The sequence below is a fragment of the Manacus vitellinus genome, unplaced genomic scaffold (genome assembly GCF_001715985.3).
Source record: "Manacus vitellinus isolate BGI_N305 unplaced genomic scaffold, ASM171598v3 scaffold_25_pilon, whole genome shotgun sequence".
Lineage (NCBI taxonomy): Eukaryota > Metazoa > Chordata > Aves > Passeriformes > Pipridae > Manacus > Manacus vitellinus.
Genome location: NW_021939882.1, coordinates 4,284,513 through 4,298,871, shown reverse-complemented (window position 1 = coordinate 4,298,871; position 14,359 = coordinate 4,284,513). Strand labels below are relative to the sequence as shown.

The 14,359-nt window shown below is 45.4% G+C and overlaps 2 protein-coding genes across 2 annotated transcripts in view; one reads left to right on the top strand and one right to left on the bottom strand.

Moving 5' to 3' along the window:
* ADRB2 (adrenoceptor beta 2) overlaps positions 1-8,465 on the bottom strand; it is a 122,340-nt gene extending 113,875 nt beyond the window's left edge. Inside the window, exon 1 of the mRNA XM_008931849.4 lies at positions 7,802-8,465. Within this exon, the coding sequence (XP_008930097.3) occupies positions 7,802-8,465 (664 nt within the window). The remainder of the gene's footprint in view (positions 1-7,801) is intronic.
* The window catches only part of UBTD2 (ubiquitin domain containing 2), a 51,408-nt gene continuing 45,105 nt past the window's right edge, over positions 8,057-14,359 (top strand). The window contains exon 1 of the mRNA XM_018073638.2: positions 8,057-8,169. The gene's annotated coding sequence lies outside the window, so the exon portion shown is untranslated. The remainder of the gene's footprint in view (positions 8,170-14,359) is intronic.

The following is a 14,359-nucleotide window of genomic DNA, read 5'->3' as shown; positions in this document are numbered from 1 at the left end:
AGTCACTAGATGGTTTTAGAGGTCTTTTCTAACCTCAGTAATTCTGTGATTGTGATGGAGTTCACTCTACCCAGCCAGTTCATCTCCTGGACCTGGCATTGCACGTTGACAAAGCCAAATGACAGAGGAAACCTCAGAAATGGTCACTTACCAGCCACCATTCCCAAAAAAAGTGTTTCTTCTTAGACACAGCAAGAGGTCTTTCCTATTTCCACATGCAGGATGTGATGCTCTACTAATATAAATATTTAAACCATTTTCCCATGTCTTCAGGTTTTTCCTATCATGAGTATCTTTGGTCAGCAGATTGCAGGTGTGACATCAGGTGACATGAATCCAGGCTGTCATGTTAGTTGTAATACAGTAAGGAAGTTTCCCGGTAGAAATACTGGAGATCACTCCTTAGCACCACTTCTGCTGAACGATCACCCTTTGAGGTTTCCAGTCCTGACAGAGTCGCTCTAATCCCCACATCCCTTCAGCTTAAATTGCTGGAACTGGCTTGCAGAAGAGTGTGGAATGCTGAAGTGGAAAATAAAGCAACGTTTATCTATCTGAATTAATGGATTCTTAATCTTGGCTCTGTGTCTCCCTCGCTGGGTTCTCCACATGCACTGGAGGTCACGTCCCCACCAGGACCAGCCAAGGAGGATCATTTACACCGTGCTCTGTCTCACACAGACATGTTATTTTCCTTAATTCATACAAAGACTATCTAATAAGGCATGAAGAGAAACTGCCTCTTTGTTTATTGGAAATACAACAATAGAATCCTATTCTACATCCCGAGGCACTATACAGCATAGGGGACAAACAACAGTCATCACAAGCCAAGATCTCTTGTTGTCGCTGTTGTTTTTCTTTAATATCATCATCAAAACTTCAAAACAGATTTTCATCCAAGTTTAGCATCCCTGATGTAATTCCACCAACTCGATGGAGCCACAATACACATAAAATAAGCTTCTCCTCAGAGACAATAGTTGTAAGAAGAGACAAGCTTTTGATGTACATCCAGGTGAAGTCATCCAGTGATTCAATGTGAATGTGTCCTGCCGTGCTGGGGATCTTTTTCAGGTTGAGGTTTTGTGGTCTTTTTCCCCTTTCCATGCAAAGCTCAGTCCTAGAAAAGAGAACAAAGCAATTCATCTCTGAATACTGCAAGTCAGTATTAGGAACTAAGAGCTGACAAGAGTCTGGGAGCCAAGTTGTATCATTCCTTGCCTTGGAGGCACCTGGCCAGTGATGGCACCATCATGATTTCTGGTTTTCTTTGTTGACTGATAGAAATTAAGAGATCTGGGCTCACAGCCATTAACCCTTCTGCCTTCTCCTCTCACTCCCCTCCCCTGCTACAGGGAGGTGTGGGAGGTCCCAGCCCCTGAGGATTTGGCCCACAGTGTCTCTCCTCCAGATTTCCTGGAAAACTGTAGAACAAGGACAACCTGGTGGTGACAGTGCCCCTGACTTGCCCTGCAAATGCAGTGAGACCTTGCTCCTTTTTCCCAGTCCTCATTTCCCTTCTGGGTGAGCACCTGCCCAGACACAAACTACTGTTGGCCAGATGTTTCCTACCAGTGAGGAGAGCAGAGGAAGAATGAATAACCCACTGGAGTTTAACTCCAGTCCAGGCAAACACTTCCTGAGCATGAGAATCTTCTTCCAGCTCCACAGCCTGTGAGAATGCTCAAGACACAAATCTAAAATATTTGGAATATTAACATCTATCAGTTTCACACGTTCCTTAAAGCAGCATATTTTTTGCATGATTGATTCTGCCATATGGTAACATTAGCCTGTACCATTACCATCTGTCTCAGCTTTAATTTTATCAGAAGCATTATGACAGGAGGTAGCATCTTTCCTTTTCCACCCTTCCCTGTGCCAAAACCTGTATGATTTCTCCTCAAATGAACCCAATTTTCAGTCCTGTATGAGAAGGTTGTCTGTATATTCTTCTAGGAATAGCTCTTTGATTTCAAATGCTTTGCATTTGGGAAGCGGAGCTAAAATCCAGGAACAGAGGAACTCACAAACTTCTTTCCAAGAGGAATTTTTGGTGTTCATAAGCTCAAAGCTAAAAGAGAAGCAGTAGGTCCTGGGTGGTATGAATTTCTTCCACTCTGTACTCAGAATCACAGAACCACAGAATCATTAAGATTGGAAAAGATCTCTATGACCATTGAGTCCAAGTTGTGACCAGAGCACTGAGTGCCACATCCAGTCATTCCTTGAACACCTCCAGGGATGGAGATTCCACCACCTCCCTGGGCAGCCCCCTCCAAAGACTGACAACCCTTTCCATGAAGAAAATCTTCCTCATGTCCAACCTGAACCTCACTTGGCACAGCTTGAGTCCATTTTCTCTTGTCCTGTTGCTGGTTGCCTGGGAGAATGAAAAAAACTGTCCCTTATTCAGCCCTGACTTACCCCTTCACCATTGATAGTACATCCCTTCATTCTTGTACAACAAAAAGAACAGAAAAAAAGGAAAATTTTAATATCTTGCCATGTTTCTTTTCATTTATTCATGACCACAGATATTTTTCTCATGCCCCTGCTATGTTCCTTTTCTAAAGTAAACCACATCCTACATCCCCATGTCTTCCTTTTGAAACTTCAGTGTGATAGAATCATAGAATCACAGAACAGTTTGGGTTGGAAGAGTTAAAGATCATTTAATTACAACCCCCCGGCCGTGGGCAGGGACACCTTCCAGCAGACCAGGTCTCTCAGAGCTCCATCCAGCCTGACCTTGACTACTTCAGGGGGAGACATGGGACCCTGAATGAGCCCTCCAAATACTAATACAATATTGATAATAGCAGCAAATGCAGAAATGGTAATAACAAAGCCCTTGTCTGGTCTGTTCTCTGTGCCAGTTCAGTGCCCCAGCAGCTGTAAACCAGCTCCTGCTGCACCGGAGCAGAGCCTGCATCCACGTGTGCTCCCTTTGTCCTGCTGCCACTCACCCCCTTCATTATTTAGCACATTGATACACTACACTCCTGCACCCACCAGAGCAGAGAATCAATTCAAATGCAGCTGTAAGAGGAGAACTTCTCCACAAACAGCAGGTTGTAAGGAGATAAGGTTCTCTAGGCTTCCATCGCAGCCGAGTAGCAAGAGCTGGGCTTCATGTGCTTCAAAGCACTGTTCTGCTTTGGAAATGTCACTCCAGCACTGCAACAATAACAGCAGGATGTGAGTGACTGTTCAGCTGCAATGTCATCAGCATAATAATAATAATTTTTAAAAATCACTTAAAATGTGCCATTTATTGCAGTGTTTTGCTGTGCAATCAGGAAGGTCACCACAGGAGGGAAGCAGCGTTTCACTTTTGTTTCTTTAGTAGTCTAAGTTAATTAATTTTTTTTTAAAATGTATATTTTGACCATTAGCGAAACCTCCCTCACAGAATCATAGAATGGCCAGGGTTGAGGGGGACCTTAGAGGTCATCTCATTCCAACCCCCCTGCTATGGGCAGAGACACCTTCCACTAGACCATGTTGATCCAAGCCCCGTCCAACAGGATTCCTGCAGTAGAATCTGCCACCCGTAGAGATTCCTACCAGCACCTCTGATGCTGCACATTAAATAGCAATTTTTAGCCTTTTCAGTGACCCCTTTTCTACAGCAACTGAAGATCAAAACTACAGAGCTCTGCAGAAACACATAAAAGCAAGTGGAAGCATCACTGTTCCTTCTGATATTAACAGAGACAAGATAAAGAACCTGCCAAAGCAGTCCACAGGAGTAGGCATGGGGCTTTGCAGAGGTCAGGAGAGAAACATAACATTGTTCTCCACAGCAATATTCTCTCCAACTGATGGAAATTCCCTCAGAAGCTCAAACTTCCCATTCCAGCATTTACTGCAGAAGAGGTGTGTGCCAAGGCATTTGGAACGATGAGTTTGGGCTCCTGGAGATGTGCTGAAGGACATGCACTACCAGAGGGCACAGGGAGGCATGAGCAGGACTTGGCAGACTCTTCATTCTCTTAATACTTGGCCAGTTCCTGATGTCTGATGGGTTCCTCAGCCACAGGGATCCCTCTGTGTAGTAGAATTCTTTCCCTTGGTCATTCCAGGAAAATAAACTCTGCTCAGTTTAACATCATTTTGACACAGCACTGCAGTGGTGGAGATGGATACCAGTTGCTTTGCTATGGCTTTTTAGGGGATGGATTATATTAGCTTGGAATCAGCCTAAAATTTGCTGTTGGAAATTCTGGAATGAGAGCCAGCATTCCTCAAAACCGCATCTAAACAGAAGTATTGTGCATCATATGGAGTCAGGGAAACCTCCATCATGTCGTCTCCGAAAATGAGGCTGCAGTCTCATTAGCTTTCAGGAAGAGCCATGTGGAAGTAAATCTGAAAATAGCAAGTTGTTACATTTCTTCAGATTCTCTGAGGAGGAAGATCAGCAGTTGGACTCCACGGTTCTTTCCTGCTTTTGCTTCCTGTGGGACCTTTGGCAAATAACCTCATCAGTCATGTCTCTCTTTCCCATCTGTCAAAAGGAGGATGAAAGAGATCTGAGAAGACTTTCACTTAAAAAGTAAAGACTTTGATACTATGGCCCTGGGTAGCACTGATAAAAATCAAAATCTTGATGCCTGAGACAGAAGTTTCAGTGCTGATGCAATTTGTCAGCATCTCATACTTGTTCCCACACAAAGCTGACTCATCAGAGAACAGAGATTTATCACACTGTATCATCATGTGATGGCAAAATTCACCACCATTGACTGCGAGCAAACAGTGGAGAGAAAAACTGGTGAAGTATATAAAATATTTTAATATGTTGAAGTATATAGGAAATAACCCTGACAATCATGAAATCATAAAATATCCTGGGTTCAAAGGAACTTTAAGGATCATGTAGTTCCAACCCTCCTGCCCTGGACAGAGACACCTTCCACTAGAACAGGTTACTCTGAGCCCCGTTCCAACCTGGCCTTGAACACTTCCAGGGATGGGACAGCCACAGCTTCTCTGGGCAACCTGTGCCAGGGCCTTACCACCCTCACAATAAACAATTTCTTCCTAATATCTAAACCTACTCTGTGTCAGTTTGAAGCCATTTCCCCTTGTCCTGTCACTCCAAGCCCTTGTAAAAAATCTCTCTCCATTCTTCTTCCAGGCTCCCTTCAGGTACTGGAAGGTCACAAGCAGGTCACCCCAAAGCCTTCTCTTTTCCAGGCTGAACAATCCCAATTCTCTCAGCCTTTCCTTGGGGGAGAGGTGCTACATCCCTCTAATCAACTTGCTGGCCTCCTCTGGACTTGCTCCAACATAATGTATATGGGGATCTACTGCTACATTCCTTGGCCACAAACCCCATTGCTCTGGTGCTCCCAGTACAACACACAGTCCAGCAGGAATTGTGCCAAAAGAAAATCCTTCAGCTGTTGGCAATTTAGGGTTTGTTACCCTCAGATAATCATTTCCAACCATATAGGGCAGTGGTACCTATATGAAATAGTCAACTCATTGCACGATTTAATCTGTGAAAAGGCACTTTTGATGTACAGTGTTTTACATCTCATGCACTGCAGGCAGTTTGCAAGTAATAAAGAGTAAGAATTAATTAATCCTGGCCATACCCCCAAGAGATGTGTAGACAAACTCTAATCTACCAATAGAAATAGAGCAGCTGAGCTTCAGTGTCTTGTCCAAGGCCACAGTGGGTGTCTGGAGCAGAGCTAAAATTGGAGGGCAGAAATTCTGATTGCCTCCTGTGAAACTTATTTTGAGGAGGAACATAACCTTCAAAATATATTGTCCATTTAGAAAAAGCCTCGGTTTGTCTTTGCTACTTTATTAGTACATTGCAAGTACCTTCTGATACATGGGGTAAATATTGACTTTGGCCCATCTTCAGTGTTTATATACACACAGATACACATGTATGTACTATATACGCTGTGTGTGAGAGCAAGGAGGTATCTAATAAAAGAGTTCAGTACCAAACACGCGGAAAAACAGGCACTGATGTGTTATTCCAAGGCTCCACAAGCAGACTGCTGTCTCGGTGGGGACATACTTTCCCACGCCAGCCCGTGGTCCTGCAGCCACCCTGTTATGGAACAGAGTAACATTGCATTGACACACACACATCCTTCGCCTCACAGATAGGCATTTTTGGGATCTCACTGGGCAGCATGATATCCAAAAGCCCTCCCGGTATGCAACCCAAGGGCCTCACTGCAATCCATGATTTCCCTGCAGAACTGCTGTACTCTGATGAGGGTATACTCACACCTACTCTTAGGAAAATTTGCAAACATACTAAACTATCTTCCATATTTCTGCAATTCGGAACAAATTACATTCAATCCCCCTCAACATATACATGGCATATCTCTGGTATTGGAAGGGGCTGCTCAGGGAGGTGGTGGAGTCACCATCCCTGGAGATGTTCGAGGAATGATGGGATGTGGCTTTCAGTGCTCTGGTCCAGTTTCCAAGGTGGGGATCAGTCACAGGTTGGACTCAATGATCTTGAAGCTCTTTTTCAACCTCAATGATTCTGTGATTCTGTGATATCTTTTATTACACCCATGTATATTCAGGCAAACCCCCATGTGGCTTTCAGATAAAATCTGAAAAGAAAACAACTGAGCTCTGTGCGTTTCCTTTATCTAGTCTGAATGTCTGCATGGACAAGGAATTTTTGCGTTTGTTGTAATTAGTGGGCCTGAGTTCAGACTCTAATAATCATTCTTTAGACTTTCTTACCACTCCTGACCTCCCCATTTGGACCCAATAAAGCAGATGAGCTCTATGCCTTTTTGTTCTCAGATGACAAAGTGCTCGGCATTTGGCACTCAGCTTATCTCATACATTTGGGATTTTAATTATCAACACAAGAGCCTTCCCAAAGGCTGGCTGGGCTTTTGGTATGAAGATTATGCAGGGAAATTAATGGTAGAGAAACTGCTTTGTCCATCCGTTCCTTTCACCGCAGTGACTAGAAACTCCACAAACAGCTATGCTAATTCTAAAAAAACACATTTGCAATGTCATCTTTATGGAGGAAAAATATGCTCAGCTTGAGTTTTGTTTTCTGCTGCTCTGTGTGTCAGAACATTAAACTGCCGCGTATAGCAGAGCGTGTGGGGAAGCCAGAGCACAGTCTGTTACCATGCTTTATTTTTTGCACTGTCTGCTTCCATTTTTCAAATGTTCTGACTTATTGCTGATCGTTTCAAGGAGCCACAGTGCATCTGATAGTGTATGAACCATAACTCCCTGATCCCACAGTGGGATTGCTACTGAAAGCAGATAACCCAGCTAGGCATTAAGTGCACAAAAGTCAAACCTTCCTTCTCAGGGAAGTGAAGTCTGTTTGGTCAGATTGGCCAAGAAGCACTGATTTTGCTAAATTTTTATTTTAAACGGGCAGTCTGAGAGCACAGAGGTGGCTGGATGATTAGTGGGACAGAGGTTTATCTCCAAGCATGTGCGGACTTTCTCTTCATATGCAGAGACAAATCACAGAATCATTGAATGGTTTGGGTTGGAAGGGACCTTAAAGCTCATCTTGCTCCAACACCCTGCCATGGGCAGGGACACCTTCCACTAGTCCAGGTTGCTCAGAGCTCCATCCAACCTGTCCTTGAACACTTCCAGGGATGGGGCACGAACATTTCCAGGGATGGGGCAACATTTCCAGGGATGGGACAAACAGCACAGGAAAGCAGGGGAAAAGCCGTAGGCTGCACTGTAAGAAGGAAATAAACACATCTCGGCACCCACGGCACCGGTGACCCGGCCTCGCCGACCCCAGCACCCCGCGGGTGGTCCCGCATCCCGTCGACCTGCCGAGCCGGGTTGGTGCCTGTGCGGCGTGCGATGGCGACGCCGATGCCGATGCCGGCCGATGCCGTGCCATGCCGATGCCGGTGCCGATGGTCCGAAGCCGCCGGGCGCGGGTCCGGGCGGGCCCCGCGGCGCGCGGCGCGGCGCGGCGAGGCGCGCGCTCGGGGCGGTGTTGCCGAGCGGGAGGCGGCTCCGGAGCCATCCGCTGCCGGCCGGCGGCGGAGCTCGGTGCAGGGGTAGGGGGGCGGGGCGGCTCGGGGCGGGGTCTGCGGCCCAGGCGGGGTGTGTGGGCTCCCACCACGCCTCGGCACCTCAACGAGAACTCGGACGGCACCGGAGGTGGGCGCCGGGGGCTGGGCCGGGGGGCCCGGGGGACCCCGGGCGGGCGGCGCTGCGCCGGGGCCTGCGGCGGGCGGGGGAGACGCGCTGCCGTCGCCGGCCTCGGGCGCCTCGCGTCCGCCGCTCCCCCTGCTTCTGCCCCGCTTCTCCTCCAGCTTCTCCCCCGGCTGTTCCCCCCCGCCCGAAACTTCCCGGGGCGACGGGGCCGTGCAGGAGCTCGGCGGGATGGCCCGTCGGGCAGAGCCCCCGCCTCGCCCCCGCTGCCTCGGCCGGTCGGGGGGCTCTGCCGGGGGCATTCAGGGTCAGGGGGTCACTGTCGGGGGGGCTGTGTCGGGGGTCAGTGCTGGGAGAGCAGTGCCCGGGGCTCCGCGGCGCGGCCCCGGGGCAGGCGGCTGGCGAAATAAAAGACAGGCTGGGGAAAGGGCCTGCCTGGGGCTCCTAAAGTTTGTTTTCCTTGGGCTCAGCTCCTTGTGGTGTGCGGAAAATGATTCTTCGTTTCACTTAGATCCTGGCGCTGCTGCGGGTTTGGGGTTTGTTTTCCTTTTTATTCTCGCCGAGGAGGATGGATGCTTTCCTCCAGCCTAAGTCTCCCATGCTAAGTGATCGATTTCCACCGACTTGAGGTGCTGGAGCAGCGTGTTCTCACTCATGTGCATGTGCACACCTACTTAGGGAGCAAAGCCTGTGTGAAAACACTGCTGCAGTGTGAGCGGCCCTTACCCTCATGTTTTTCTCTACTTAAATGCCTGAATGATTGCTTTTTCAACGTTTGTAGGTTTGTGGACCCCTGATGTTCTCCAGCTGAGCTGTATATGCTTTATAGTCATTTAAAGTCAGCCTATCAACGGGACACTTGACTTATAAGTAGTCCTTACACGTGCAGGGTCCATAGATTTCAGGATGAAAATTGCTGACATAGGTCTACATTTTCCCCTGTACCTTACGGGATATTATTTATCAGTCTGGTTTTATTTCGGGTGTCCCAGCTGATGGGTGTTCTGTTATATCAGTGACTTTGCTGTCATTCCATTATGTAAAAAAATGCAGCACTCGCAATTGTATCTGAAACAATCATCTGCTGATTAATGCCAGATACAGAGTTCATAGAAATACCAGTAAGTCCAGCTGCTAAGAACTGTGTGAGATTTCACAGAATCACAGAATAGTTGGGGTTGGGAGGGACCTCTAGAAATTATGCAGTCCAGCCCCCTGCCAAGGCAGGGTCAGCTGGAGCAGATGACACAGAAACGTGTCCAGGTGGGTTCTGAATTTCTCCAGAGAGGGAGACTCCATGACCTCCCTTGCATTTAATCACATCATTGTCATTCAGAGGAATTTTATAGTTTTGACTAGTATGAGTCTTCCTTATTCTTCTCTATTAGGAAAAAAAGGGGAAGAAGGGAGTTACCTAAAATGCATCTGTGCTAAGCAGACTTATCAACTAGTAAAAAAACTACAGGAGTGTCATGTGGAATGGACCAATCGAGGAAAAGAATGGCAGGAATCATCACATACCCAAAAAATCTTGACTGAAAAATAACATTAAAAGCTCTGCTGATGTTTGTCCTGAGGTCTGCTTTGGTAGCCAGGTGTTATGAGGTGAGATCATGTCACAGAAATAGCCTCAGTTTAATTTCCTCCCCCTTATCTTGCCTGTGGTATCGAATGAATGAGATGGGGGAAAAAAACATTACCAGAGTTTGGCTGATATTGTAAAACAGTCAGATTACACACCCAGTGAGCAGCACATGAGGTGGGTGGTCTCTGTCTGGGTTGTGCACACAATACTGTCCCAGGTGGACTTGCTTGGAGCATACTTCCATGGCACAGCCCACTGCTGCTCTGGGGTTAAATAACCCATTGTGCTTGGTGCATTACAACAGCAGCTGGGGTTTCAAGATGTAAGAGATGTGAAATGCGTGTCAGCTGGCTCGTGTTGATTCATGCTCTAAGGATAATGTTCCTTAAGGTTGTCTCGCTGAAGTGAGAAGCGATGAAATTTCAGTTGAATTATGAGCTTCTTAGGACTGTCTTAAACAATCAGCTACAGTGTGCAATAGCCTGTTTTGTAACGTTACGTATCTGTTCCTGCCTCTCCACAAGAAAAAAAGGAGGGTTAGGTTAAACTGAAAAAGCCTCAAAATATCTTCTGTAAATCTGACTCCCCAGATGTCAAAGTCCAGCCTGCACAAATTCTGAGCTTTACGAATTCTGCAAACGTCCACACCAAGTATGAAATCTCTCAAGGGGGCTTCTGTCTCAAGGCATGAGCCAGCTGAAGCTCAAGTGAACATGATTTGGAGACTAGACCTGTGCAGAAAGATGACTTATTCCTGCTCCCCAAATAAGGCTTGTTTCCTCCACCTCTGGGGCTGTGACCTAACCTGGTGTTTTTGGTTTCAGATTGCTGTCAGTGAGCAGGGGCGGAATATTTATAAATCCTAGGAAGGTGTTTTGGAACAGAAACACTGTGGTTCTAACCAGAGCATTGCCAATGATTGACTTTGGGGAGGCTTTGTCTTTTTCCCAGAAAGGAAAAGCTTCCTGGAGAATTACGAGTGGTCAAGAGATTGATTAGACAGTAGTAGCAGTGTGTGATGCTGTGTGAAAGTGGGAGCCAGATCTCGAGTCTGATTCATCCCAGTCTCGGTCTGTTGCAGTGCTGTGGGGAGTGGAGAAATTGTGCTCAATTGTATCACTGGAACTGAGATGAGGATTTGTCACATCCCTCTATTCTCCTCAGCCTTTTTGTCAATCGCCGGCACTTCCCGTTACTTCTCTGCTGCTCGGTGCAGCTGACGGCATGTCCTGGCCACGTGTGCTTTCTTTGTCTCTTACTGTGGGTATTTTTCAAGGTCAAGATGCTTGTGTGTATCCGGAGAGCTGTTGTATATCCTCAGGTGTGTCTCCATGTGTGAGACTGAGCTAATCAAAAATACTATTGCATGTTTCTGTTTGCATTGACCGAAGCAGGAAGAGTCTGTTCCTTACCAAGAATTTAACAGATGCTGCTCTGCCCATCCTGCTGGAAATGAAATGGTCTTTGCAGATTGGTACCAGCCATTTCATTATCGCTGCTCTTTTTAGCAAGTTTTCGTTTCAACAGAATATTGCTTGTCATAGATAGGAAAAAGTTCTTGCCTGGTTGCTCGGTGTGTTGTACTCCAGCAGAGCCAAATTGTGATGAGTGTCCTGGATGGTGAGATGGATTTATTGGGGACTCATTAAAGGAGACACAAAGAAGAATAAAGGATGATCATTAAATGGTTTGTAGACAGGGCTTTTCCCTGCTTCATATCTTTTGCTCAGCTGTCTCCCACCTGATATTCCAGGCTCTCAGGAGCCAAGCACCACATCTCTTCTTGCCCTGTCAAAGGTGACTGAATTCCTGCAGGACACTGAGAGCAGACAAGAAGTAGCTATTCTCCAGTCACTTCCAGATTATGTGACTTCTTCAGTTGTGTGTTCAGAAGAGCTTTGGGTTTGGAGTTAACTGCTGGAAAACTCTGCACTTGTGTCGGTACAAGGTTTAACAGCTTATCAGGTGTGTGTTCAGTTTAGCAAAATCAGGGTTGCCAGCTTTCATCCCCACAGGCAAGTCCTTTCTGGAGGGCTCTTCCTCAATTTGTTTTCCTTCTTCCAAGGGGAGCAGTGAGAAGGAAAAGGAGGAACCTGTTCATTCTCTCCTGGCAAACTCTTACCCCTATTAGAAGTTGCATATTACTTTGTCTTACTTGGTAAAGTCCAGCGAGACGGTTTTTGTGTGGAATAAGGAAAGAGCAGGAAATACAGTGTCTAGAAGCACGGGCATGACAAGTCATTACAGATTAGGCCTTTTGGCTGCAGCTGTCTGATTGCTGCTGCGCTCTCCTTGACACGATGTTCGCCTGCCTGCTGGAGTTCTTATCGCCCTTCTTTGTTATAAAAGACGCTGATTCTGTTTGAAATTTGTCTTCTTTACTGCTGCCCCTATCACCCAGCAGTGATAATAGGGACAAGTGGAAATAGGGCTGCACGTTTGATTGACGTGCTAGAAGAGGAGATTATTAAAAATATCAATTCCTCCTGCAGCGTTTGATGCAGTGCTGGAGCTTCATTAACTTTGAGAAAGCCAAATATTGTGCTCAACCTCTGCTCTCAGTAACTGGACAACAGTTTCTTAAATATTTTCTTTAGAGTGCTGTGCAGTGCTGCATATCACATGTCTAATTTGAAGTTACAATAACTGCTTTCATGGTGCTTCTATGGAAGACTGACTAGGGGAATTTGCATATTAAGTAGTGAGATTTGTTGCTCACAATTGGACTAATACAGTAGGGCTCTGCTTGGACTGCATGGGGAGGGTTAAACAAGCATCTCATGACTGAGCAGTTAATAGCATTTGGTGCCTCCCCTTTGTATTGGAGCTTACAAAGAGCGTCCCACTTGCAGACTGATTTTGCAGCGTGTTGTAGCTGTTGGGTGCAAGCTATGATGGTGTGTTCCTGAACAAGGCACCTGGCTGGGGTTTCGTTGCCATCTAAAGAAGGCAGCTCTAGGCTTCAGGTAGTTCCTGCTGGTTTGTAATTCAACCCTGAATTACGGTTTTGGATATGATTTGGCAAAAGTAAAATTAAATCAGAGCTGGCGTTAGCTGTTAGGTGTTACTGTGCAATGTTTTGTGTTGTTTGTTTTGATTGGGAATGGAATCATAAAAAATAATAAATAAAATAAATAAAAAATAATAAATGGAATAATAAAAAAAGCTTAACGTGGCTCTTAAACTTGCTCTAAATCCTTCATGCTCCATCCCTGGATGTATTTAAAGGGTGTATAGATGTAGCACTTGGGGACAAGGTTTAGAGGTGGACTTGGTTGATGGTTGGACTCAATGATCTTGAAGGTCTTTTTCAACCTAAAGGAGTCTGTGATTACCACAAGAATATGTGTGTTTTTGACAGGGCTTTGCAATAAAAGTAGCCTTTAATGACTCCTTTTGCTGATGGCTGGGACCCACAGCCTCCTTGGGATTATTAGGATCTGTGAATCTTGTGCTGAGAACACAGATAATTCAGTCTCAAGTATTTTTCTGCTGGAATATCACTTTCATGGTATGACACTTTTCGTTTGTAAACTAATAGATTTTGTTTTGTTTTTCAGGTGATAACAAGTCAGTCTCAGAAAATGAAATAAGGTGTTATTTTTACTGTTAATAAGGGCTGGCAAACACAGCTGTTTGGTTTCCTTTTTGGCGTTGTTCCTCCATGTAATTGTTTGTTTGGTTTCTAGATGAAGTGATTTGTTTTACTTTCTCTGTTTGGGATTTCAGTGCTGAAAGTGACAACGTCCTCCTTCACTGCATGTTAAATATAATAAATTGAAAATTCATTGTGCTTTGGGGATTTTTGACAAATGGAAAATATTATTAGTTGCCAGTTTGAATAAACTCTAAAAAGCAGAGATCCACTCTTATTCCAGCGAGTAATATAACTATTATTTTTCATGTGAATGTTGAATAATATAATTAATGAGTCACAAATTAAAATACAATTGAAGCCAGAAATAAAGATTTGCCTTATAGTTAAGTCTTGCAAATTCCTGTGAGTCTTTTTGCAGCTGCAAAGAAGGGTCAAGTTGACCATAGCTAGTCTGATTACCCAGCTCTTCTAAAAAAAGAAAGAATATAAATATGTACAAAACTTGTGGCCAAATGACCGTGATTCAGAGGTGAATATAACTGCTCCTTTATCCACAAAGGAGGACTGTGATACTTACAGGGTGTGATGTAACAAGCGCTTTCATCCTGTCTTGTAGACAGACACTGTGTATAAATGTCTATTACATTTTTAAGCAAATCGTTTCCAATTTGCCACCTTGGCTTCACTGCCTTAAAATTCAGGTTTCTTTGATGCAAATACTTCAGTTAGGTTTTTCCTCTTAATCTTTGGGGGTTTTGATTTTAATTTTTTCCCAAAATCGCTTATGCCTGCTACAGGAAAGTGTGCTGTGCTGGCTGGTAGGTGCTTCGTGATCTTCCCAATTGTCTCACCAGATTCGATGACTCTTTGAGGATGACTGGTGTGAGATGTCCATCCTCTTCAGCAGAGAAGGCAGATCCCAGTGTGTCCATATCCATGCAGCATGGCTTTCCCAACTTCTGCTCTGAAAGTAGATGTGGGAAGGGCTTGGTTTTTCTTCCCATGGTCTGTTC